Source organism: Nicotiana sylvestris, chromosome 2 (assembly GCF_000393655.2).
Source record: "Nicotiana sylvestris chromosome 2, ASM39365v2, whole genome shotgun sequence".
NCBI classification, from domain to species: Eukaryota; Viridiplantae; Streptophyta; class Magnoliopsida; order Solanales; family Solanaceae; genus Nicotiana; species Nicotiana sylvestris.
Window position 1 is genome coordinate 158,338,027 of NC_091058.1, and position 26,489 is coordinate 158,364,515.

Sequence of the window (26,489 nt, forward strand, 5' to 3'; positions counted from 1 at the left end):
TACATTTTTGTTTAGAGGATGACTACTCCAGATTCACATGGACTCTGTTTCTTAGAACTAAAGATGAAACCTTTGAGGTATTTGTGGCCTTTGTGAAGAAAATCTAGGTGAAGATGGAGTCTAGAGTCGCATGTATTAGATCAGATCATGGAACAAAATTTGACAATGCCAAATTTGATGAGTTCTGCAATGAAAATGGCATCACTCACAACTTCTCAGCTCCTAGGACCGCCCAACAAAATGGAGTAGTAGAAATGAAGAATAGAACTCTTGAAGAAATGGCAAGAACAATGCTGATCGATAGTGGAATTGCAAAGAACTTCTGGGCTAAAGTAGTCAATACTGCCTGCTACTTGGTGAACAAGTGCATGATCAGATCACTCCTAAACAAAACTCCCTATGAGTTGCTGAATGGAAGGAAACCCAAGCTGACTCACCTAAGAACATTTGGGTGCAAATGCTATGTTCTCAACAATGGAAAGAATCAGCTTGGTAAATTTGATGCCAAGAGTGATGAAGGAATATTTCTGGGCTACTCTTCTCAAAGCAAAACTTATAAGATATACAACAAGCGGATTCAATGTGTTGAGAAAATTGTTCATGTTATTATTGATGAGTCCTATCCCTCCTATGAGAAGAGTGTTGAAGAGGATCAAGATGGAGAACCCTTACTAGTCCCTGGTGAAGTCATTGACATGACAAATGGAAAGACAGATATGATGAGCCAAGTAAAAGAGTCGAGTGAAGACGATGCTGCCTCTTCTTCAATGGAACCAGGTACCTCAATTACAACCACTGAAGCTGAAGAAAGAGTGGTTGATGTAGTCTAGGGTACTCCATTAGTACCTAAGAGAAGAACATAAGAGAACCAGTTAAATATACATACCTGCTCTACAAATGAACCTTAGATGTCTAACTAGAAACACAAAAGTTCTCATCCTCTTGACAACATAATTACTCCCCTAGATTCCAGAGTACAAACCAGGTCAAAAGCCAGAAATTCACTTGCCTTCTCAGCCTTTCTCTCCCAAATAGAACCCAAAAACATCAAGGAAGCCCTGAAAGATGCAGATTGGATTACAGCCATGCAAGATGAGCTGCATCAGTTTGAAAGGAACAATGTTTGGCACTGGTACCTAGACCCTCAAATCGAACCATTATAGGGACCATGTGGGTATTTAGGAACAAGCTTGATGAACATGGAAACACCACAAGGAACAAGGCTAGGCTAGTGGTTCAAGGCTACAATCAGGAGGAAGGGATTGATTATGATGAAACGTTTGCTCCAGTTGCTTGCATGGAAGATATTAGAATCCTAATCGCTTTTCCATCTCATATGGAATTCACCTTGTTCCAATTGGATGTCAAAAGTGCATTTCTGAATGGACTTCTTAAGGAAGAAGTCTATGTGAAGCAACCTCCAGGGTTTGAATGTCATGAACACCCTGAATATGTGTTTAAACTGGACAAAGCATTGTATGGGTTAAAACAGGCTCCTCGAGATTGGTATGAAAGGCTGTCAAAGTTCTCCTTAGAAAATGGTTTTAAAATAGGGAAATTGACAACACCTTGTTCCTAAATAAACAGGGAAGGAACCTGCTCATTGTTCAGGTCTATGTTGATGATATCATTTTTGGGGCAACAACTAATTCTCTGTGTGAAGAATTTGCAAAACTCATGGAAAGTGAGTTTGAAATAAGCATGATGGGGAAGCTAAACTTCTTCTTGGGTCTTCAAGTAAAGCAGTCCTCAAAGGGTACATTCATTTGTTAGCATAATTACATCAGGGAGCTCTTGAAGAGGTTTAACATAGAGGCATCAAAGGTGATAGACACTCCCATTGCTACGGCCACTCGACTGGACATGGATGAAACTGGATCTCCTATGAATCAAACTATGTATAGAAGCATTATTGGGTCTCTTCTATATCTCACTGCCAACAGACCTGATATTATCTTCAGTGTGGGGCTATGTGCAAGGTTTCAATCAAATCCCAAGGAATCTCATTTGAAGGCTACCAAAAGAATTTTGAGATACCTTAAGGGAACACATGACCTGGTCCTTTATTACCCCTCAGGTGATAGTTTTAATCTCATTAAATATGCTGATGCTGACTATGCAGGTTATCTTGTGGACAAGAAAAGGACTTATGGAATGGCTCACTTCCTAGGTTCATGTCTCATTTCTTGGGGCACAAGAAAGCAAAACTCAGTGGCTCTTTCAACAGCTGAAGCAGAATATGTAGCTGCAGTATCCTGCTGTGCTTAACTCCTATGGATTAAGCAGTAATTGGATGATTTTGGGGTATTTACTGAGAGTGTGCCCCTTCTATGTGATAACACCAGTGCACTCAACATGGACAAGAATCCAATTCAACACAAAAGGACGAAGCATATTGATGTGAGGCATTACTTTCTGATGGACAATGTGGAGAAAGGGTTGATATGTATGAAGTTCTGCAGCACAGAAGACCAAATTGCAGATATCTTCACCAAAGCATTGAGTAAGGAACATTTTTAAAGAAACAGGGTGAATCTGGGGCTTTTGGAGCCCAATTGAGAACCTGATTCCTCATCATTTGGCTATGAAAATCACCTTCAGGTAAAACTAGCTAAAGTGCTTTCTGGCCAAGTCTAAGTCACTTCAATATCATTGCAGGTAAACACGTATGATGAGTATAGAAGCTGTAGATGCAGTGCATGGATGATAAAAGAGGATTGATATTTTCAGATAACATGTCAAGAACCTGGTTCTTGTACCAAAGGTTAGTAGTTCTGTGCATTATTTAATACACGTCTTGAAAAGGTACAAAAATCAACTGCCATGTCATCCACCTTTTCAGACCCTGCTGTCACGTCTCTTCACTTCAAATCGCTCTATCTCCCTCTGAAACATTGCACTTCTCCACGCACAACCGCCATTTCATAACCGGTTCCTATCTCTCTCTTCATAATTATCCATTCTAAATAAAACTTTTCTCCTTTCTCCACAAACCATAAGTCCTCCATTAGAACTTCTCCAAAGCACCTTCACTCCATCTTTTCAATGGCTGATACAAACTCCGACATCCCTGCCTCAGTCATCCCTAATACTGAAAAACCTATGGAGTCCTCTGTCCTTACTGAGTCTTCTGTAACCACTCCTGCTCTCCCCGCTGAAATCACACCTAACCCAAATTTCCCGTCTCTCTCTATCCCAGAAACCCCTAAAATTGTTGGTCTGTCCTCTCTATCTTCTGAGGTTCCCACTGATCAAAGAAAAGGTGAAGAACAAGGTCAAAGTCCTGAGGTCGCAGAGGGTTCCGCCATTGTTGTTGCAGATTCTGTGGTGGCAGTGGTGCCGATTGAGGAAGAAAATATCGTAACCATCTTTGTGGTATCTGCTGACGGTGTCCTGCATGAGATAATTTCTCAGAGAAACGAGGTACAAGGTATGGGGGAAGAAGGAGCCATAGTGACTTTTGAGGGCTCTGCACTAGCAGAAACTACTGGGCCCTCACATGAGGAACCTAATCCCTCTCCGGAGGACATAGGTCAGGGTTCTCATTCCCAGGCCAGTTCTGCTCTTGCGTTTGCTGTTGCGCCTTTGGATATTCAAGCTCCTGAGATGAGGTCTAGCAATAAGGAGGATTTATACAACCTGGCTCTTGATGCATTCATAGTCAAGCGAAGGGTGGTGTCCACTCCTGAGTCTTCCACCAAGCAACCTACTACCAAGTTGCAAGCAAAGGTAGCCTACGACTTTGCCCTTCAAAAGAGCAGAAAAAGTAGTAAGAAGCAAAGGAGGAGGTTGGTGAAAGACAATGTGCCAGTGTGTGATAAAGTTGTCCCTGTGGTAGAAGTGGAAGAGGAAACACTAGAGGAACCTGGTTCCTTGGTGAGACGGTCGCAGAAAAAGAAGTAGCTTGCTTCAGTAGAGAGAGTTTCAACCCCCAGTTCCAAGTTAAAGGATGTTGTGAGTGAGCCCTCAACTTTTGATGAGGATATGTTAGTCAAGTCTAAGGTAAAAGAGAAATCAAGTGGTGGGAAGTCTGGCAAACGAAAGTCTGAAATTGTTAAGGAACTTGGTTCTGTGAAAAAGCTGAGGAGTGAAAGTAGTTCTACTTCAGAATGTCTAAGTCACCAAAAGGTTCTGCTGGGTCATACTTTTGACCTAGCAATCTCTGATATGGCTGGTATGCGACAAGTTCTTGAGATGGTTGAGTTTCAAAGATGGGGGCATCTATTCCAAATGTATGCACCTAAAGTGTATGAGGATGATGTTCAAAGCTACTTTGCTAGCCTCTTTCCTGTTGATACTGACCATATTTGTGCTTTGGTGAATGGAGTAGACATCTTGTTCGATGTGAGTCTGCTTGGGGATATTCTTAAGGTCCCTACAGTTGGTGTGTCTAGTGTGAAAGATGTGTGTGGATCTAACTTCCGGAATGTTGTGGTAAAGGAAAATTCGAACCAAAAGGGGAACCAGATTCACAAGAAGGCATTGCTCCCTATTTATCAGTTGCTCTTCGAACTGGTGAACAAAGTTTTGTTGCCTCGTGCTGAGAGGACGTCCATGACTTCTACATCTGATCTATTTCTAATGGAACAACTAGATAGCTTCAACCATGTGAACTTGCCTACTATCATGATCGAACATATGCAGAAGGCAACAACCTTCATATATGGCAATCATGGTCTTCCATACAGGTTTATACTTACTCAAGTGTTCAAATTTTTCAAAGTGCCACTGGGGCAAAGCAAGGTAGGAACCAAGAAGCAGACTTTCTCACAGACAACGTTGGAAGAATGTGAGTGTATAGAGAAGAATGGGGGGTTAGGAAGTACATCAACCATCTCACAACTCATTAATGCTCAAAATAGCGCAACTGAGGAGATTCGAAGGTTGAAATCTAGGAATGCTATTCTGGAAGGTCAGCAAGCCCAAGGGGCTCTGGTGTCAAATGATGAAGTGGCTCTTTTTACACAAGAGAATGCTGACCTGAGGGCACAAGTGGAGAACCTGAAAGCAGAACTGCTCAATGAGCAAAAGTCGACCAATGCCCGAATAGACTTAGTTCTCCAAACTCTTGTTGCAGCTTCCAAGCCCTCTACTCCTAGTGCCCCTTAAGTACCCCTTTAGTGACCAATTTTTGGATTGTCTCTTTTAAGTTTTTTTTTTTCCGTGGCAAATGTTTTGTTTCTTTTTTTTGAAGTGGTTGGGATGTAACAGTAATGCTCCCGTCTTTAACAGTCCAATTGTGCCTTTGCTTTTAAGCAAAGGCATATGCTTTTATATATATAAAATTTATCCTCTTTTATTATCTCATTGCTTGAATTTTCTGCTTCTCTTCTCTATCATGTTGTGTGCACATATATGGCATGCGTTAGCTAGGGTAGACTTCTTTATGCTGTTTGACTGCTTGTGTCTTTTTAATGATGCCAAAAGGGGGAAGTATAATTTGAATCAAGGATCTGATTAAGGGGGAAGCATAAAGTCAGGGGGAACTTGTGAAGCTCCTGTTACTTTATCTGGTTCTCTTTGCTCTCAATACATGTTATTAATACCTAATTTTGTCATCATCAAAAAGGGGGAAATTGATGGGTTTTCAATGTCATTGCCTTATGTTTTGTTAATCTAACAAACTTACTGTCAAGAACCAGATAGGGAACTTGACACACTTGGGCTATATTGCAAATCAACGGATTCCAGCTAAATGTGAACTGCTATAGCTTCAGGAGATAGAGAACCAAACAAGGACCTGATACCCTTGTGGTTCCCTCATATCAGTACGAGGTCAATTGGACACAGCTAGAAGCGACGTGACTGCCTGCACTGCACTGTTTCCAGCGGTCACTTGTCCTTTGATCAACTAAAGTGCTTACATCATTCAATTGATGTCATCAAGGTGTATTAACAAGGCGATTATATCAAAACATCACTTGAACACTTAGAATTCACTTCAAGCATTCAAGCCTTCTGCAAAACAGTGAAATTAATTCTTAAGAGCTTGAAGAACAAAGTTAAACGCTACTACGAACCAGTTCCTAAATCTAATATTTTGTTGTCCTTAGTTGAGTTGTAACTTTGTGATTTTTCTTATTGTAATTCCTAAATTGCTTAGCTTGAAGCACTGATTAGGAACCCCTTTGTAAAATCATAAACTCTCTGAGTTTGTGTTGTGACTAGAGTTAGTCATAAGTTAAAGTCTTTGTAACTAGAGAGTGACAAAGTGGCTTGTGGTAAGAGTATCACAAGTTAGTTGAGTTGAAGTCTTTGTAATAGAGTCATTACAAAGTGACTTATAATAGGTGTTTACAAGTTAGTGAAGTTGAAAGTCTACAAGTGTAGGTCGTGGTTTTTGTCCCCTTGAGTTGATATTTTTCCACGTAAAAATCCTGTGTCTTATTTACTTACTGTTTCATTAGCATTCTCAGTAAAAACTCATAGAGGACCAGATACTCTATTATTTGGTGGACTCATATAAATTAACAGGGAGCAAAGCAAAATTAAGTACTCTGGGTAAAATCGTAGAAGCATGTAATATACTGATGGACAATTACCTCTCGAAGATTATGATTTCCAAGAAACTTTGTGTTTTATCTTAGTTTGGTCCGAACCATAAGATTTTTTTTGTAGAGCCAAAATGCTTTATTCTCTGACATTCCATATTATTTGTGAACTCAATGATCAAGTGATATATATGGTGTAGCAGCGATAACAATAACAATAATAAGAAGTTACCAAAAAATAACAATAATAAGACAATAGAACTGCAAGTGTCATAGCTATTGAGAAAATGATCCTCTATAGCCCCTCAAGATTTTAATAGCCCATATTTTTTTCCATTGACATAATATGTTCCTCCTGCCCAAAAAATATTATATCTAATAGCCCGAAATGTCTATTTTGTATATTTTTTGTATAGTGACAATCTATTTTGTATATTTTAGTATAGTGACAGTTTATTTTGTAAATATTTTGTAGAGTGACAGTCTATTTAGTATATTTTTTGTATAGTGCAGTATATTTTGTATACATTTTGTATAGTGACAATCTATTTAGTATATAGAGGGTATAGTGATAGTTTGTTTTGTATAATGACCGTCTATTTAGTATATTTTTTGTATAGGGACAGTCTATTGTATATATTTCGTATAGTGACAGCCTATTGTATATAAATTGAACAGTGACAGTCTATTTTGTATATTTTTTGTATAGTGATAGTCTATTTTGTATATACCATCCACCACCTTCCTGGCTTGTACCCTACCACTTACCAAGACATAATTGAAAAATCAAATGACCAACTGCATACCTGAATTTAAAAGTTATAACCAGAATTGTATTCTTCTTTTCATAAGTTTTTTTTTTCTAAATTTGATAAAACCATGTAAGCCAAAAAAAAATTATAACTTGTCAAGAAAATAATGGAATCAATTGTATGGTCCCTCACAATATTTGCCAATTGGCAACATTGATGATTGATGTAATTCTCCTTAACTTATACTTCCAATGTTTCCATATAGGAAACTATATTACCCTCAATGTTTAAAATTTGATTTAATTACATTTAGTATACCTAATTATCAATTCTATACCATAATGTGTTTTAACTGTACAATTAATGTATTGTATATCACTCCTTAATTAACGCTACCGTATATTCTTCCAAATCCCTACCCTCCACGTTTCTCTCTCCCAAACCCACACCCTCACCCACGTATCTCCCCACACCCACGTTTCAAACCCATTATTCCCTCTACTAAAACCAGAGAAACATATGTAACACCCTTCCATTAACGTCCAATTTCAAGTTTTTTTATTCTAAAACCAGTCATAATTGAAGTCAAATCTTCAAAGTTCATAAACACATTTACCTTCAGCTTCAAATTTTCTCAATGAAGAAGAAGAGACAAGAGAGCAGCAATTCTACAATTGACACCCATTAAAAAGCTTTGAAGCTTTGAATTCAAATTTGGGTTTTCAAAAATCATTATTTGTTTTGATTTGGTGTTGTTGTAAATAATTGAGAATATGTTTTGGAGTTTATATCTCAATTTTGAGGGGTTTTGGTGAAGATTTAGACTTGGTTTTGGCTAAATTTCAGATTGAAACTCGAAAAAGAAGAAGACATGACCTACATTATATTGCAGCAATTATAGATAAATTGTAGACTATTTTTTGCAGAAGATTTGTAGAAGTTTTAGTCGTTTTTTATTTGTGTAAACAGAAAACAAAGCATCTACAATCAGAATACAAATAATCTACAATTTATCTACAAAATATCTACAAACTGGGTGCATTGAATTTTAATATCCCAATTCCCATTCGATTGTAGTTTAATTGAGATTTTCGACATAATTGCATTTTTTTCAGAAGATTTGTAGAAGTTTTAGCCGTTTTTATTTGTGAAAATAGAAAATAAAGCACCTACAATCAGAATACAAATAATCTACAATTTATATACAAAATATCTACAAACTGGGTACATATTTGGAATCGACATGCTTCCCTTGAAATGTATGTTTCACATTTTTTATACATTTTTTTGTCCAAAACAGTACTAAATCATCCATTTTAATACAATTTTTATACAATGTTGTTCAACTTTCATACAATAGGTAAATGAATAAAAGATAAATAAATAAACAACAGTCTACAATTTATCTACAATTTTTCTACAATTTCTGCAATATGTCTTCTTCTTCTTCGAGTTTCAATCTGAAATTCAGTCAAAACCAAGTCTAATCTTCACCAAAACCCCTCAAAATTGAGATATAAACTCCAAACCATATTCCTAATTATTTTCAACAACACCCAATCCAAACAAATAATGAATTTTGAAAACCCAAATTTGAATTCAAAGTTTTCAAGCTTTTAATGGCTGTCAATGGTGGAATTGCTGCTCTCTTTTCATTTGCTTTGTATTACTGAAATTTGCGATTGAGAAATAGAGAGAGATATAGAGAGAATTTCTGGAAACAGAGTGTATCGCAAAAACAGAGTATGGAAAATCTTGTTCTGCATTGTAGAAGATCAGAGTGAAACCGACGATAATTATGGAATGTGCGTGATTTGCGTTGGGGAAGATCTGGAAAATATTCCATTCCCATTTTTTAGTGCACAAAATAAGGAATCATAAAGCTACAGTGATTCCTTATTTAATGCATTGTATATATTAGGTAGAAATACTATTAGCATGAATGGTAATAAGTAAACTATGAACATATTTGGTAATATAGTTTCATATATGGTATATATACGAAAAAGCCTCTATTATTTATTGACATTAAAGCCCAAAATTCTTGCAAATGGAAAATAATGTAAATGACTATACGTGTCCTCTGGCTAATTGCCGAGGGCTTCACGGTTAAACAAAGAATTATTTACCACATATATCAAAGGTTGATATCTTATTTATTTTAAATAAATACCCTTTTAAAAAATTATATTCCATAACTACCCTTTGATCTTTTATAGCCAAATATCTATTTATGGTCACCTCCTACCCTTAAGTCATAAAATAAGCTTTGTATTATTTTTCTCTCTCATATCCCTTCAAATTTCTCCTATCCTCTAACCCATATCTATTCTCCCTCCTCTCTCTCTCTCTCTCTCTCTCTCTCTATCTCTCTCTCTCTCTCTCTCTCTCTACTTCCTGATGTCTTCTCCTCCGCCAAACGCTAGAGCAATTGCCACCGTCACCATTTGACTGTGGCCGTTATTCATTGATACCGCTGCCCTCAGCCTCCCAATCTCATTCTCTAACGCAACATATCGGATCAACAAAAACCTCCGTTATTTCGCCGGTAATTACATGCTAATCGTCGGCAACCAGAGGCAATGGTGACGGCAACCGAGGATTGGATACTGATGTTGCTTCAACGAGACGACATTAGAGTTGTTCTTGAACAAAGACGACGAAGTTGGGGGCTGAGCAACTTGAATTTTCTGTTAATATATTTCAATGTATCTCTCTGTATTTCATTGTCTTTTTTTCATTGTATTTCAATGTATCTTGTTGTATTCTATGTATTTCATTGTATTCATTGTCTTTTTTTCATTGTATTTCAATGTGTCCCGCTGTATTCTATGTATTTCATTGTATTCACTGTTTCGCTATATTCCATGAATGTATTCATATGTTTTTTTAATTAATATAATTTATGTATTCAGATGTATTATATAATTTCTCTAAAGATTGCTATGTTTTTGGGGTGTTTTTCGGTTGAGAATCTTTTTTATAACTGAAAATACAAAATTTGTGTGTTATAATTGAGTTTGTTGAGTTATATTAGGAGTCTATTATGTTAATTGATTCACTTTCCGTTTAAAAACAGCGTAATCCCCTGTTTCACTCCGTGAATACAGTCGAATACAATAATATGTCCAGCTGTAATCCCATGTTTCACGCCATGAATACAGTCGAATACACTCGAATACAAAAATCTGTCTAGCTGTAATCCCCTATTTCACGCTTAGAAATGCTACTGTATTCATGTATACTAGCTTAAATACATCGAATACACTCTAAAAATCTGAAAACATAGCTATAGGAAGTAATATAGTAAATAATATAATAAATAGTGGCTACAACTAGCTAATAACCACTAAAACATAGTGGTTTCCGAAAGTTTCTATTAAACAAACAAATAAAAACTATAAACTCCCCAGCTAGTTGTTTCATTGAAAAGCAGAACAAGCTTCAAGATTTCCCAAGAAAATTCATAAAACCCAAAAATATTTTTCTGCAAGATTTTACCTTTAACCAATAAAGCAAATATCTTTATAATCATCAAATAAAACTACGTCTTCCACCACCTTCTGCGCCGATCATCTTGTTGATCGTTCTTATTTTGTGGGATATTTGAAATTCTTGGGAAAAAATAGAAAATTTGTTGAAGAAGAAGATGTTTTCTTGTAAACTTCCCTTGCTACAATTGATGAGAAAACAGGGGAAAGAGTAAGGACATAGTTAAATCCTCTGTTTTTCAATATCGGTGGAATGCTTTCCATTCTGGCAAACTCCAATTTGTCAATTTCGGTGGCTAGCCGCTAGAATTACTTTTGGGCTATAAAATGTATATTGTAATTTTTAGCTACCGGGTGTTATAAATTTGGCCCGAGTGGCTATAAATGAATTTTGCTCATTGCTATTATAGAGATCCTTATGTTTTTAGAATGAATTCAAGTTATTTTTAACTCCTCAATTTGTCGCCTTCTTTCGTGGGCCAACATTTTTAGCCAGCCGGTTATTAAATAAGTGTATAAGCATTGGTGATTATTCCCAGATTCTGCAATAATTGTACATCGACTACACAGTGCATACATGCTAAAACTTGTAAAAAATAAATACTAGGATTGTGCTCTGTAGCGTACAAATCCTCCCCCCCCCCCTCTCAGCCAAATTGTAACAATAAGGGAAATTGATTTACATGCTTCTGAATGTCCCATTGTCCCTAATAGTGCATTCATTTTCAACTTATAGACTACCCTTGTCTAAACGAAGCAAGGCTATTGGAGTGCCCCCATCCCTTCGGGTACATCCGATAAAATTCTGTTAACTGATGCAGAAGAAGAAGTACCGAATCCAGAGTACTAGGACCTTTTTACTCGCTATTTAGTTAAGATAGTTTATCGTAACTGAAGCTCTAACCATGGTGTACGGCAAACACGACCAGTATCAAATCTGTCCAATTTATAAGTGAATTTGCTCCAATCCTTGCCTACCAAACAGCTGCACATCCAGAATGTAAGATACTTCCCGTGAAAAGGAAATAAGAAAAAGAGCAAACATAAATACTAAAAAAGCAGCAAATGAGGACACCTAATAAGAGGTTGATGAGCAAAACAAGGACCCCAATAAGAGGATAGCGCAAAACAGGCTTCCACATGCAAAAGAATCCCTATTTACACGTTCTAATAACAAGAACACAATTTTGTCGTTCTCAACACCCATATATACGTTTCCAGTAATTTCCATGAAAAGACTGAATCATAAGGATTGTTAATTAAGTATCGATATATCCTTACACGCTATGTGTACTTCTAGCAACGGACTTTTGGATCAAAACTATTCTTGGGATTTGGCTGCATGATATGATATGAGAATCAACATTAAGTTAAGGGCATTGATTCCCACTTTTTATAACAACACTTCACTGTAATGGCAAAGTTTTTTTTGGAACCAATCTTTTATGTTATGTTATAATATATGTTCTCTATAACAACACTTCACTATAGCAGGAAAAAAAAATTCGGATCAAACGAGGCTGTTATAGGGAGGTTTGACTATATTTTGTATTACTTACACCCATCTTAGCATGGTCTTCGCGCCACAGAGCCAACTTTTGTGAATGTTTTCCGCAGCCAGTTCTGACTTCCCGAGATGAGAATCAACTCATTTGGCAATTTAATTCGTCAATTAAAAAGCTAAAGAAAACAACTACAAATAAAATTAATGTACGTATTTTTGCAAGCATAAGCTAACTTTCGAATAAAATGAACTACTACAACTAAACACTTCAGCCCAATGGACTGAACCGACTTGAACACTGGTTCAATGCCAATGAAGGAAATATATGCTGTAATATACAATTTTAGAATATGGTATTGAACACATTGTTTTCTTGCAGGCATCATACATAACTATAGCCAAAATGGAAGCCTTTAGGGCCATCTGAATAATTAATTGCACAGCACCCAACGACAATCACTACAGTGAGGAATGAAGCTTTTATATGCACATACAAGAGATGACATACCTGAAGATATATTATACAAAATCAAACTGAGGCTTCTTTGCAGCAGGATTCATGCTTCGGTTCTGAATTTCAATATCAAGCAGAGCTCTTTGCCGGTTCCTAGCACTATCAATGTAGTCTTGGAGAGGGGGAAGAGAACCGCCAGTACCTTCATCTTTAGGAGCTTGACCACGAATTATCTGTGGCATCCAAGCCAAGAAAGAGTAAAAGGGGGAGGATGTCAATATCCAATAAAGAGAAGCAGAACAAATCTAGTCTAAATATAAAAGTGACACCTTTGATGCCCAATGTCTCTCTGCTTGCTGACAGACATCCCTCATGTCCCGCCCAGACAATCTGAAGTTAGTAACCCAAAGAGTGATCAGCAGAACTTTCACTTATTGCTAACTAATACCATATATTGCAACTATTCCAAGTTGAGGAAATAAAAGCAAAAAATAGTGGAAAAATACTAAGAAACTATTAGAAAACTTGAACTGGAGAACCACATTAGCTTGAACCACATTTTCCAACTCATCTGCTGAACTTGAGAATCCCTGCAAGTAGGCACTTTAATTCGTTGTAAGAGTGAAGAGGGTTGAACAATAAATTCCTACCCTTCCGTGGCTCTTGCAAATTCAGATAATTCAGAGTCTGTCAAATGCTTTGCATACTGTGCGGCTATTTCCTGACGAGTCTGTTGATCAGGCAGCGGGAATCTAATCATGGAATCAAATCGGCTGGAATCAACAGGAAAATGATGAATCAGAAAGAGCCAAAATTTCATGAGGTATCATTCAGACATCTAAAATCTCATTTACCTAATTAAAGCAGGATCAAGGTCTTGCTTTCTATTAGTAGCAGCCACTACCACTACTTTCTTCTCCTGCTCGAATCCATCAATCTGCACAAAGTAAATTTTTAAGAGTCCACCATATGAATCCTTCTAACGTCATCATATTAATAAATGTAGAAGTAGATGCACTTTCTAAGTGAATGCTCCCCATCATTCTATGTGGCACTCTTTTTTTACTAGTCCATTCAAAAAATAACAGCACCTTTTCATATTTGGTTTTTCAAGTTTCTTTTACCCTTAATGGCATGTTTTTAGCGCCACAGAAATCTCATGGTATGTTAAGACAACAAGTTCCAACAATCTTTATTTCTTTCTTAAACTCTGTGCCCGGTCAAACTAAGCCACATAAAACAGTGGGAGTATAAAACTAAAATAAGCAACATTTGTTTCAAGCTAATCCTCCAAGACATCCTTTAAGAAGCTATTAGCTCAAATTTTTCCTTTAATCTTTTCCAACAAGTGTCTAGCAATACAGGGAGAACTAAGGTCCAATAATAAACCATAATAAAGCTAGGTGATGTGATTTCTTCCACAATGTGACTCGAGTTATAAAGCCCTTCTGTATTTTACAATAGAGTACTGACAATTTCCTTCAGGGTATTATACAATATTAACAATTTCCCTGAGGGGTACTAACTATGTCTGAATATTTGCTACTCTTTCACATATCACAAGCACATATACTAATGCTAGTGATTAAGCATATTTAGGATTTCCAACAATACCTGCCGTAATAGCACTGACAAAAGTCTGCGTGTTGCTTCATGTGTTTCACCATCACGAGCAGTAGCAAAAGAATCAACCTGCCATATGTGCGGTTCAAAAAATTGATACAAGGATATTGGATTTGTTGGAAGACAATCTTGAACAGTAAATAGAGAGAATTATGTTTCTGCAGTCTCAGGGATTACCTCATCAAGGAACACTATAGCACCATTTGGGAGATCATTGGCAAGTGAGAACACCTTCCCTAACAGGCGTTCGCTTTCACCATAATACTTTGACATAATAATTTCCAATGGCACGTATAACAATGGCACACCCTGCAACATCAGAAGAGAAGCTCATCAAACCAACCAAAATATTGTAAAGCCGCACAACTATTGTTGCTGCACAGGGGAAGGTGGAAAAGTGATACCTAGAATAGAATAACATGAAAACTCCAAAACACCCATGAACCCTGCCTAACTCGCCACGCGTCTCTACGATTTTAAGTTTCCTGCTTTTTAGGTATGGGGCTATGGATCTCTAATTGTTGAAGCACGTAAAAAGATAATCATGATGCCAGATCGGTATACATGGGGACATTTGCACTACGAAGTTTCACCTAGATAGGCAATGTCATGTTCAAGATTGAGGGAAGCAAGTGAATGCAAAAACTATTTTCCTGAAGGTAACAGAAATATTAATTGAACCTTATCAAGTACATAGATCACATATAAATACTTTTTTTATAAGGTAAATCACATAAAAATACTAGTATTAACTTCCTACATACTGGCGGGTACAGCACGTGCTATTACTCCCGTGACATCACTGACTAATAGTCTCACCCGAATTTTCCCTACAACCTCTGTATAGATCCAACTCTTAGATTCATCCTGGTTGCACTCTATAAGAATCCTGCAACCACCGACATAAATCGAGCGGATGAATCATTTTATTACTTGGTTAGACATTCTCCCTATACATGTGGTTCAGACGCTTTTTAAAGTGAAATGCAAATGGAATTAAATTTCTTTTATGGTTTATTTTTTGGGATAAATGGACATAGATGATTTTTGTGATGCAGCGGCAGAGAAAAGCCTGCTAAGATGCTAAAAATTGAATTAAGTTTCAGGAAAGTAATATCTACAGAGACTAGTATATCTCCAGTCATAGAAGCAATTTTTGTTTAGCTCTATTCAACGACCGAAATGGCATAAGCTGGCATTTTCCTTCAGATGGTCAGCACATAGGCTAGAGTTCCTGCAGCTTCCTCTCTTTTGGTGAGCCCACCTTCGTACTCATGGGAACACTTTATTTCAATTGTATATTTTTGTATAGCGCGGGCAAGCTCCGTAACTTTATTATTTCATTGTAGAGTCATAGAGGCTCCATAGAGGATTTGTATTATTTTGGAGTGATCGGTACTCATATGGCATCGCGAATGACATTTCTACTTATGTCTAGTTTATGCTTTTGAAGAACTTTTATTGTTAATGAAGCTTATCTCATTTCTCTCATCTAATATTGTAATTAATTAAATGGATCGAGCTACACAATTACGAGTTGGGGTATGTATTATGCTACAATGGTTTCACTAGGTGCAAGTTGGTAGGCACTGGGTGCCGGTCACGCCGCATTACATTTTGGGGCATGACAAAGTTTATGTATACTAATTTACACTATCCATATTCTGAACTTGGTTCATTGGATGGGTTTATTATGCCAGACAAATGATTTAAGATTAGGGCAGAAATCAGTAATTTCTTGCGAATCAAGGGTTCCTCTTAGATATAACAGCTGATCTTCAGCAAGAAAAATTAATCAAAGACCAGTATGCATAATATAATTATAGAGAGACAACGTGTTCTACATTGACAAACTTACATCTGCAGGTGATGGCAAACAACAACAGCACAAACCAACAAAATGGTAGATGAAAGCTATAAAAGAGTTAACTGGCGTACCGCTTGATTAGCTATAACACGTGCACAGGATGTCTTTCCAGTACCTAAAAGAAGTACATAGATGAACACACATTATTAACTCCCTAGCAGAGGTGGATATTGCAGGAATAAACCACCCTTCAGACCCCCCAAAGTTAATTAAAATGTTCAGTTTTTTTGGTTTTGCATAAGGGTCCAAGCATATCTGAAATAAAACAGTCAAGATTTTGGAGGGCTCAACGCGCAACCACCGGATGGAAGTAGGACTCCCAGGCGCCATAGTGGTCACATTTGAAAGACTCAGCTTCACGAGACGCTGTCCCGGCTGCATCGCCCGAAAGTGAGCGTCAAGGTGCCTGATGGTATTTGCCACAAGCAGACATCTTCTCAAGTTACTTTTGGATGGTGCCAGCGGCAAACTCTATGGGTTCAACTTTTAAGATTTTTAGAATTGAACTCATTATACTTTTAAAGCTATGGGTTAATATTTACTATTTGTTGTAATTTTAATAAATTTTTACACATAAATTGATACTCCGCATCGAAAGTTATAGATTTAGTTGAACCCGTCATCTTAATGCTACATACGCCCCTGGCTGGTGCTATACATGGACTTTCAGATACTTAGGGACTTTTTTTGAACTTTGGAGATAGAAGCTTTGATACCACTCATTGTTGAGAGATATAAGGGAGAAAGAAGAGGCCAAAAAAAAAAAAGATCCAAAATCTGAAATTTTTATCATATCTTCTCAACTTTTTTGCTTTCCTTATCACGTGTAACTCCATAATGGAGAAAGCACTTTTTACTATGGAACAGTGTTGTCAAAGGCGCGCTTAAGCCCTGAAGCGAGGCTCAAAACATGTTGAGCGCTTCGCTTCGCTTTGGGTGCGCTTCTGTGTCACATCAAGGCTCTAAGGCATAATTTTCATTGCCGATGAGTGTAATCTTGAAAAGGCGACACTAAATAACTGATATTTTATTTTATCGTAATTATTTTTCAATTTTTTGTCTGTATGCGTTATTCATGCTTATAATTATTGGTCTTGGACTACATAAATATATATATTTTTACTTTTTCTCCCGTTGTGCCTTTTTGCATTAAAGCCCACGCTTTATTTGCGCTTAAAGCCCCAACAAACCTTAGAGCTTTTTTGCGCTTAATAATGAATCCTTTTGTACAGATCTGAGGTTTTATAATTAGACCTTCATTTGTGCTTGCATTAAGCAGTAGATCCATGTGTGTTTGACTTGCTTTGAACAATAGATAATGATAGCTGGTGAGGGCCCTTAGCCATCTAATATTACATTATTTTGGCTTCTACACTTGATGGTGGGATAAATCCTAATTCAAGATGGATATAAGTGTATAATCTTATTCGATTCCAATAAAGCAAAAGTATTTAAGATGGTCTTTTTAGACCTTAACTGAGGAAGAAGCCTTTTGTGCTAGATCTACTAAAATAGAGGACATTGTAGTATATTTGGAATCCTACCATTTGATAAGTTAATACGATTTTTAATGAATTCTCTTTGATGAACGATCTAATCTGAATACATAATTTAACAGAAAGGAATATGTTTCCTGAGCTTATAATAGTTTATAGGGAAAAGGGCCAGAACTACCCCTGAAGTATCAGAATTGGTACAAAAATACCCTCCGTCAACCTATTTGAATAAAAATGCCCCTACCATTATTTTTTTGGCTCAACATTACCCTTATTAGTAACAGAAAATTCTAGAAAAATAGAAAAATTAATTAATATCCACATGTCACCGTTCCATTGGCTTAACTAGAACTTCAACAAAAATATAATTAAACTCACTCGTAACCCATTCGAATATTGACCCGCTTCGATTTTAAAATACAACTCTCGCCCCCCCTCCCCCTTCTTCTTCTCCTCGTTGTTACTTAGGCAGAATCCACTGGCGGATCCGCCGGAAATAGCAACAAACACAGCAACACATCTCACTTGCAATTATGCGTAGAAAATTCTTTTTTTTTCCACTAGATTTAGCACAGTAATCTAATCAAAAAAATTGAATCCATGATAACAAAAATGATTTTAAAAGAAGAAAACAAATACTAGTGAAGAAATTATCTAAAAAATTGCCAACTATTATTAGTTGAACCCAGTGTGTATGAAATATGATAATTGCACAATACCCCTTACACATAGCGGAAAAGCTTATATATTAATAGAACAAATAGTGGAATAAATTAAAAATAGAAATACACATTATGAACACCCCTAATCGTACACATATACTCGTAAAAATGCTCATAAAAATGAAATGGCAGAGAGAGAGCGAGAGAGATTAATTATAATTTAACTTATGGTTTACATTAGGCCTATGGGACGGTGACACGTGGATATTAATTAATTAATTATTTTTTTTAGAATTTTATGTTAGTAATAAGGGTAGTGTTGAGCCAAAAAAAATAACGGTAGGGGCATTTTTATTCAAATAGGTGGACGGAGGGCATTTTTGTATCAATTCCGATGCTTTAGGGGCAGTTCTGGCCCTTTTCCGTAGTTTATAGTATTGAGAGAACCAATTATATTTTATTGAGCTAAAAAGTGAAGAATATGCATATGAATCTTTGATCTACCATTAGAGTGAAGTTGATTTGCCCATCTCATTCATCACTGTTAAAGCCTAAATCCTAGCCCTTCTTTCATGTGTCCATAAGTTAACTTGTTCAATAGGTATTTGCAGATTCACATATACACCTACAATTAATCGAACTTCCAGATAATTTAAAGGCAAGGTGAGTTTGTAAAGTATATATAACTAATCCTTGTGGGACCAACATCTTACTCTAAATTATATTCCCTGGACTCTGCGTGAATGCGGGATGCTTTGTGCACCGGGCTGTCCTTTTTTACGTGTACAGTAGCTGGTGTAATTAGCTCATGCCAACTTGGCAAATTCAAATCCCCTCCACAAGAAAGCTAATAAAAACAAAAAGGGAAAAAAAAAACAAAAAAAAAACATGCACACTAGAAAAGAAAGCTAGTAGAAGGTTCGGAAGATCTCTATTTTCCCACATGCACACTAGAATAGATTTGCAAGAACTAAAAGCAGTCAAACTCAGGTTAGGTCATTCCATGTCCATCCACCATTGAATTAAACAAAGAAAAATTAAACAGCGCTAGTAGGCAAAGCTATTGTTAGCATGTCAGCAGCATCAAGATAAATATAAAAGGAAAGCTAAAATTCGGGCATCATAATTACGACAGGCTGATTCCACAAATACAAAAGCATCAAGATGAATATAGAGGAAAGGTAAAATTTGAGCATCATAATTACAATAGGCTGATAACATAAATACAGATATAAATGCAAGAGCATCAGAGCAATATATTTTGAATGAGGCTCAGCATTGAATAGATATATGCATTCAACATTAAGGCATAGGGGTCAAACCTGATGGACCTTCAAATAAGACTGCTCGGGGCCTGTTCGTCTCAAATTTGCGCCGGGTCCCACGAGCAATATCATCATATACTTCAGGACTTTGCAAAGCTAGCAATATTGTATCTTCAATTTCCCTACAAATTTGAAAATCAACAAAAGGTGACACTTCAAGACAATGTAGATACTATTCTTGACGACATTGCTACATTCACCAGTAAACTTGTAATATGCTCTACGAGACGTAGATTCACCAGTAAACTTGTACTATTCTTGGCACATGCACATTCACCAATAAAGTATATACTAGTATTGAAGTCAAAGTCACTTAGACGCTTGCATGATTTCAAATATACTATTATTCTTTTGAGAACATTTCAAATATGCTATTGTTGAAACAGCTACATGCAACTCTACAATTTTTTCATGTATTAAATTAATCCAAACTAACTATGCATGTCTAGTACTGCAAATGTTAGGGTGTGGTTTTATTAGATAAAGCAATTGATTTAGGCAACAAATATCTAGATTAGAGGAAGGATTTGTCACACTAGATTTAGAAACACATATTTTGTCAAAAATACAACCTTAAGAAAGAAAAGCTTGGAACTCACGTTACTAGTATTTTGATATCACTGACTTGGAAGATCACATGCACCTATTGTCCATATGAAGATCCATCTAAAGCTTGACAAAGGGCCATTACTCAATTTGAAATTTTTCAAACATTCTAGCCTGTCATTTAAGAGTTCTCGTATGATCAAATAATTGTGTGAATTCTCGCTTGTTATTTTAGATCATGTTTCCTGCTTATCAAAGGGATGAATAGGGCAAGGAAGGGGAAATAAAGTAGCCATTTGGACAACCTTTTGGCAAAGTTGTGAAAGTGGGAAAAAAGTTTGTGCAGAAAGAAAACGTATTGGATAGCCATAGTTTTATTGAAGATTTCTGAGTATTTGTGGGTGGAAAAAGACCTTTTCTTGAAAAACACCCTAAAGAGAACTTTAGGGAAAAAGACCTTTACAAAGTGTTTTTCAAAAAAATCTTGAAAAAACTATAACAAACACATCGTTGGAAAAACTTTTTGCAAGATTTCTAAAAGAATTTCAGGACAAATGCCACCTAAATGGTCTTCCCTTATCAAACAAGGGAAATAACCGATATTTCTCTTTTACTTACCTTCCCCCCACCCTTCATCTCCATTGTCTAGATAATCCATATTGTCTACCTTTCAGGGAAAAGAAAGACCAAAACAAACACCAAGTTTTTATCTCCAGTTTAAAAGTTTGCTAATTCGGAACAAGATAAATACTTCATCTTGAACTACAGTTGCAGAACCAAACTGCACTAATGTGATGATTCAAAAATCAGAGTCACTTACCGTTTCTGCAAACTATATCCAGCAATATTATCCCAGGCAATATCAGCTTTTGGATTACCACTATTGGACGCATTTATACCAAAGATTTTTACTCCCATAGACTCTAGAGTAGAAACTGTTTTATCTGCAGAAGGAACTCGATCAGCATCTCCTCTTGCTCTCAAGTCCACTGTTTTTTGTTGTCCTGCTAGTTGTAGCACAGATACCAAAGCATCAAGTTCTTCATCAGTAAAGCTCCCAGGCTTCATAAACTCAATTTCCTGCTCATAATTGCAGAAACTCTCATTATTGTCAAGCCAGGTTTTGCAAGCAAGAGGAAGCGCAGTAATGCAAGAGATTCCAACAAATGTGGTTCAAAAGGTAAGGAGATGTACAGCTTTGTCGGCGCTAATGAGTGGACGAAACATGAGAATGCATAATTCTCCCTCATAAGGATTTGTATCCTTTCCTCCTGCCTGCTCTGCTGCAGTTTCATTTTTCTTCTGAGGATGGCTAAGTGCCAGTTGCCAGGCAACCCCACTGTGACAGACAGAATAAACCTTAAGGAAACTTGGGGCATTCACTCGATGAAGCAAATAAAACAGGCTATGAATATTAAAATGCAATTTAAATTTTCCAAATGACATGAACTGTAATTATGGAGCAATATGATCAGACATCGTTAAAGCAGAGATTAAACTAACCTGTCCCATGCCCGTAACATCATATTTGATGCTGCACTAGGATCTTCAAGTTTTACCCCAAGTCGTGAAACAAGATTTGCAATTAGTAGCGGAATTTCACAAGTTGGAGGAACTTGGAACTTGATAGTGACCTGCAAATTTGCATGAATTCGGCTAGGATGAAAACTCAGCCATAGTCTGCAATGAATTTATTCCTCTCGAAAAGTAAAGTTAAAGCTGTTGAAGAATGTGCCAAATGGCTCAAGCAAACAAAACTTTGAGCGTCTACTGTCTAGAAGAAAAAGCAAGAAAATAACCTTTTGACCCTTTACAGCAACAGTAAAACGAGGATAAGAACCAAACTGCACTCCTTTGCTCTTGAGCAGGTTTTCTAATCTACGTCTCTCCTTTTTTGCTGTTTCTTCAAGGGGATTGTGGCTTGGAGTTGGAAGAGAATCAGAAGCCGGAACTTTGGGACTAACCTATAGAACAGCAAGTTATCTCAGTACTGGTTCTCAAAATTTTATCATTTTCTCAACTAAGAACACCAAAGATCTGATTAGTGACTAGCTCATTTCCTGCATTCAAATGTATTATCATTTGTACCTATGTAGGCTTCCATGATAATAATGAGGTGTGCTTGATTAATCATGATTACAGAGTGACACGTCATGGCAACATAAACACCTATGGACAAAAATCAACATCAATAATGCATACTGACCTCATTAGAATCTGCATAAGCTACATCCAGGCCTCCAACTCCAAGTAGTCCAGCTAAAATGGCAGGAATAGCAGTTGAAGGCAACGATCTTGAATAAAATGTATGTCTATGACACCCAAAAGTTCCTGTAAACACTAATTCTAGTATAAAATCTGAAAATTGCAGTAGCTCATTAGAAATTACCCGAAGTCTCACAATATTCTGTTTCTTCCTGAATAAAGAAATGATAACAGTAAATCCTGATCATTCAACAAGGAGAAGAGAGTAGATTGATATGTATATAAACAAGTAAATATCCGTTGCAGCATATATAAGAGCATATAAATATTCCCAAGCAATAATAGTCTGCACACGTAAGATGTAGGCCAAGTGGCTACTAGAAAGCTTCGGATATATGAATCATCCATATCCATACCACTCTAACTGGGTTCACTTCATTGCAATACTAAATAATGTATTTTCTAAGACAGATTAAGGATTCCCTAAAACTAAAGATTCTCTAAGCTTCACACTTATCCTTACATACGAATACCAAACCAAATAAAGAGACTCCTGACAAATGTCAAACATAACAAAGTGTATTAATGATGAGGCTTTCTAGAAAGTAGAGGCTTTCTATTGAACAAAAAATGCAGCCGCTCAATTTCTACTCTATGATATTATCATAGGTTAATAAAGATGTGACCTTTTACAAGAAAAGCACTTCTGAGAAGATTTTGGATTTTTTTTTTCAATTAAGAAACATTGCGTGCTAAATTTTGAAATCATGGAAAATCATATACAAAAGACCAATTTTAACACTATTACATGGTCCCACGGATACAGCCGATATAGGAATTGTTAAGGATAGTCAATATATTTGGTGATTAACCAATCTTTACATGCCCATGTTCTTTGCTTTTGGCATGAAGAACAATGAGAGAAACTTCCGCAGAAAATGAGAAAAAGAAAATAACTAGAATCATATTTGAAATGCTCCATCTCTAACATCTTAGCTCTAGCATTTAGGGTTCAGGGATTAATATTCAACAACAACAACAACCCAGTAAAATCCCACTAGTGGGATTTGGGAGGGTAGTGTGTACGCAGACCTTACCCCTACCTGAAGGAATAGAGAGGATGTTTCCGAAAGACCCTCGGCTCAAGAAAACAGAAAGACAAAACAACAACAACAACCCAGTATAATCCCACTTAGTGGGGTCTGGGGAGGGTAGTGTGTACGCAGACCTTCCAAATAGACCCCCGGCATCCTTCCCTCCAAGAACTTCCCACCTTGCTCTTGGGGAGACTCGAACTCATAACCTCTTGGTTGGAAGTGGAGGTTGCTTACCATCAGAGCAACCCCTCTTGTCTCACCATAATCTACCAAACTCTAATTAAATTATACAGGTATACATGAACTTGGAATAAGTAAATGGTCAATTCTTACAACAACAACAACAACGACCCAGTATAATCCCACAAGTGGGGTCTGGGGAGGGTAATATGTACGCAGACCTTACCCCTACCCCGAAGGGTAGAGAGGCTGTTTCCAGGAGACCCTCGGCTCAAAAAAGCAACAGGAGCCGATATATTAGTACCATAAAAACGCATAATAAAATAACAACAATATAAGAGATATGAAATACAGAATACGAAATACGAAATAGATGGCTGGTATAGTAAAACTAGCAGGTAAAGCCCTGCATCAATAGACGACCAATGACATTCTTAGTCTAACTCCTAACTGGCTAGTCTCACTCTATTGTGCTGTAGAAATATTCACAACTTTCCCCTAACCTACAACCTTAATGCTCGACCTCCATAATTCCCTGTCAAGGGCCATGTCCTCAGTAATCCTAAGTCGCGCCATGTCCTGTCTGATCACCTCTCCCCAATACTTCTTAGGTCGCCCTCTACCTCTCCGCGTGCCCACTACAGCCAGTCGCTCACACCTCCTCACCGGTGCATCAGTGCTCCTCCTCTGAATGTGCCCGAACCATCTGAGTCTTACTTCCCGCATCTTGTCCTCCATGGGGGCCACGCCCACCTTCTCTCGAATATCTTCATTCCTAATCTTATCCATCCTTGTATGCCCGCACATCCACCTCAACATCCTCATCTCTGCTACTTTCATCTTCTGGATGTGTGAGTTCTTTACCGGCCAACATTCAGTTCCATATAACATGGCAGGCCTAACCACTGCTCTATAAAACTTACCTTTTAGTAACGGTGGCACTTTCTTGTCACACAAGACTCCCGACGCTAACCTCCACTTCATCCACCCCACCCTTATACGGTGTGTGACATCCTCGTCAATCTCCTCGATCCCCTGAATAACCGATCCAAGGTACTTGAAACTACCCCTCTTGGGAATGACTTGAGAGTCAAGCCTCACTTCAACTCCCGCTTCCGTCGGCTCAACCCCAAATTTGCACTCGAGGTATTCCGTCTTCGTCCTGCTCAACTTGAAACCTTTAGACTCAAGAGCATGTCTCCAAATCTCTAGCCTCTCGTTGACGCCGCCTCGTGTCTCGTCAATTAGAATAATGTCATCAGCAAATAGCATGCACCATGGCACCTCCCCTTGAATATGATGAGTCAGTGCATCCATCACCAGGGCAAATAAGAATGGGCTGAGCGCAGACCCTTGGTGCAACCCCGTAACAACTGGAAAGTGTTTAGAGTCGCCTCCTACTGTCCTAACCCGAGTCTTAGCTCCAGCACACATGTCTTTAATCACCCTAATATAGTCAACCGGGACCCTTTATCCTCTAAGCAGCTCCATAAGACCTCCCTAGGAACCCTATCGTACGCTTTCTCCAGATCAATAAACACCATGTGGAGATCATTCTTCCTGTCCCTGTACTGTTGGATCGCCCCGGCATGAACCGAACTGGTTGTCTGAAATAGACACCGTCCTTCGCACTCTCATTTCTACCACTCTCTCCCAATAAATGGTCAATTCTTACACGAAATCTAAAAAAAATCAGGAACTTGGGCAATTGATACAATGGGCATAATTGTAAATGAGTCCCAAATGCATGATCACATGTATGCTCACCGAGACTGGGGTAAGCTACAGCAATTCGGTAACGGCTTGGCTACAACTAGTACTAGAAATTAAGCCAATCCATAAAGTACATAAGCAACGCCTACATATGAACAATACGTTAGCATTAATTATCGATACCCAGGAAGGGGGGGGGGGGGTGGACACAAAGGGACACAGAGAGAAAGCATAGAACACACCATTGCGCGGAGGAAGTTGAAGGATATGAGAAGGAGAAGCTAAGGCTCTGTAATGAGAGTGAAGAGCTCTCACGAGACGCCTTATTGACGCCATAATTGAAGCGGGTAATTCAATCGGCGATCTCCATGGTAATGGTGTTTTTTTTTTTTGGCCAGTCTCGGTAGGTTGTTCACGACTTCGGGTCGCAAAATACAGTCTAAAGTAGAATTTCGTTACGATGAAGGGATATTATATAAAGCTATGACGTGGGCCATAAGACTAGTCTGATAGCAAGAAATTAGGGTAGAAATAACACAATTTCAGTTTTTTAATTTAATTTTTTGGGACAAAAACATTATGAATTATAAATTAATATTTCAAGACAAAATAAATAGTGACTAATCTCTAAATATCATCCCAAAAATGGATATATGTGCATGTAATGACCCGGCCTATCGTTTTGAGAGTATTAGCCCTGATTCCCTATTTATTGTCCTCTCTATTTCATTTTATGGTTACTTGATGTGTCGGGGTGCTTGGTGTCGGGTTCGGAAGAGTTTCAGAGTGGAATGGGACACTTAGTCCCTAAGTTTGAAGTTTAAGTTGTAAGAATTGACCGTAGTTTGACTTGTGCGAAGACGACTCCAGAATGAAATTTCGTCGATTTCAATAGCTCCGTATGGTGATTTTGGTCTTAGAAGCGCGTCCGGATGTTGATTTTTAGGTCCATAGGTTATTTCAGCGTTAATTGGCAAAAGTTGAAAAATTGGAAGGTTTTGGAAGTTTGACCGGGGGTGGACTTTTTAATATCGAGGTCGAATTCCAATTCTGAAAGTTGGAGTAGGTCCGTAATATCAAATG

At 37.5% G+C, this 26,489-nt stretch overlaps 2 protein-coding genes across 4 annotated transcripts; one reads left to right on the forward strand and one right to left on the reverse strand.

Annotated features, from left to right (window-relative positions):
• Nucleotides 1-1,863: 1,863 nt before the first annotated feature.
• On the forward strand, nucleotides 1,864-2,268 carry LOC138885857 (secreted RxLR effector protein 161-like). Its single transcript, XM_070166845.1, has one exon. The coding sequence runs from the start codon at nucleotides 1,864-1,866 to the stop codon at nucleotides 2,266-2,268; it is 405 nt and encodes a 134-aa protein (XP_070022946.1).
• An 8,966-nt stretch (nucleotides 2,269-11,234) lies between these two features.
• Nucleotides 11,235-25,846, reverse strand: LOC104219631 (uncharacterized). 3 transcript variants are annotated; one of them, XM_070168292.1, is made up of 15 exons: nucleotides 25,649-25,846; nucleotides 22,418-22,542; nucleotides 22,011-22,175; nucleotides 21,715-21,845; nucleotides 21,406-21,550; nucleotides 21,032-21,291; nucleotides 19,663-19,787; nucleotides 16,254-16,297; nucleotides 14,493-14,624; nucleotides 14,307-14,384; nucleotides 13,547-13,629; nucleotides 13,343-13,465; nucleotides 13,022-13,082; nucleotides 12,747-12,925; nucleotides 11,235-11,719 (listed from the first exon to the last, which is right to left on the reverse strand). In XM_070168292.1, exons 1-14 carry the CDS (start codon nucleotides 25,740-25,742, stop codon nucleotides 12,758-12,760), a joined length of 1,734 nt encoding a protein of 577 aa, XP_070024393.1. In that variant the 5' UTR covers nucleotides 25,743-25,846; the 3' UTR covers nucleotides 11,235-11,719; nucleotides 12,747-12,757. The 3 variants fall into 3 exon arrangements, with proteins under 3 accessions (XP_070024393.1, XP_070024391.1, XP_070024392.1); XM_070168290.1 differs by having other exon boundaries at nucleotides 22,418-22,569; XM_070168291.1 differs by having other exon boundaries at nucleotides 22,418-22,551; nucleotides 25,649-25,838.
• Between the last annotated feature and the right edge of the window lie 643 nt (nucleotides 25,847-26,489).

Coding starts and splice junctions, on each gene's coding strand:
- LOC138885857 (XM_070166845.1), top strand. CDS start 1,864: ATGGATGAAACTGGATCTCCTATGAATCAAACTATGTATAGAAGCATT.
- LOC104219631 (XM_070168290.1), bottom strand. CDS start 25,742: ATGGCGTCAATAAGGCGTCTCGTGAGAGCTCTTCACTCTCATTACAGA. Junction 22,570..25,648: donor TCAACTTCCTCCGCGCAATG/GTGTGTTCTATG, acceptor TGCAATTTTCAG/ATTTTATACTAGAATTAGTG. Junction 21,846..22,010: donor TTGCTGTAAAGGGTCAAAAG/GTTATTTTCTTG, acceptor GCAAATTTGCAG/GTCACTATCAAGTTCCAAGT.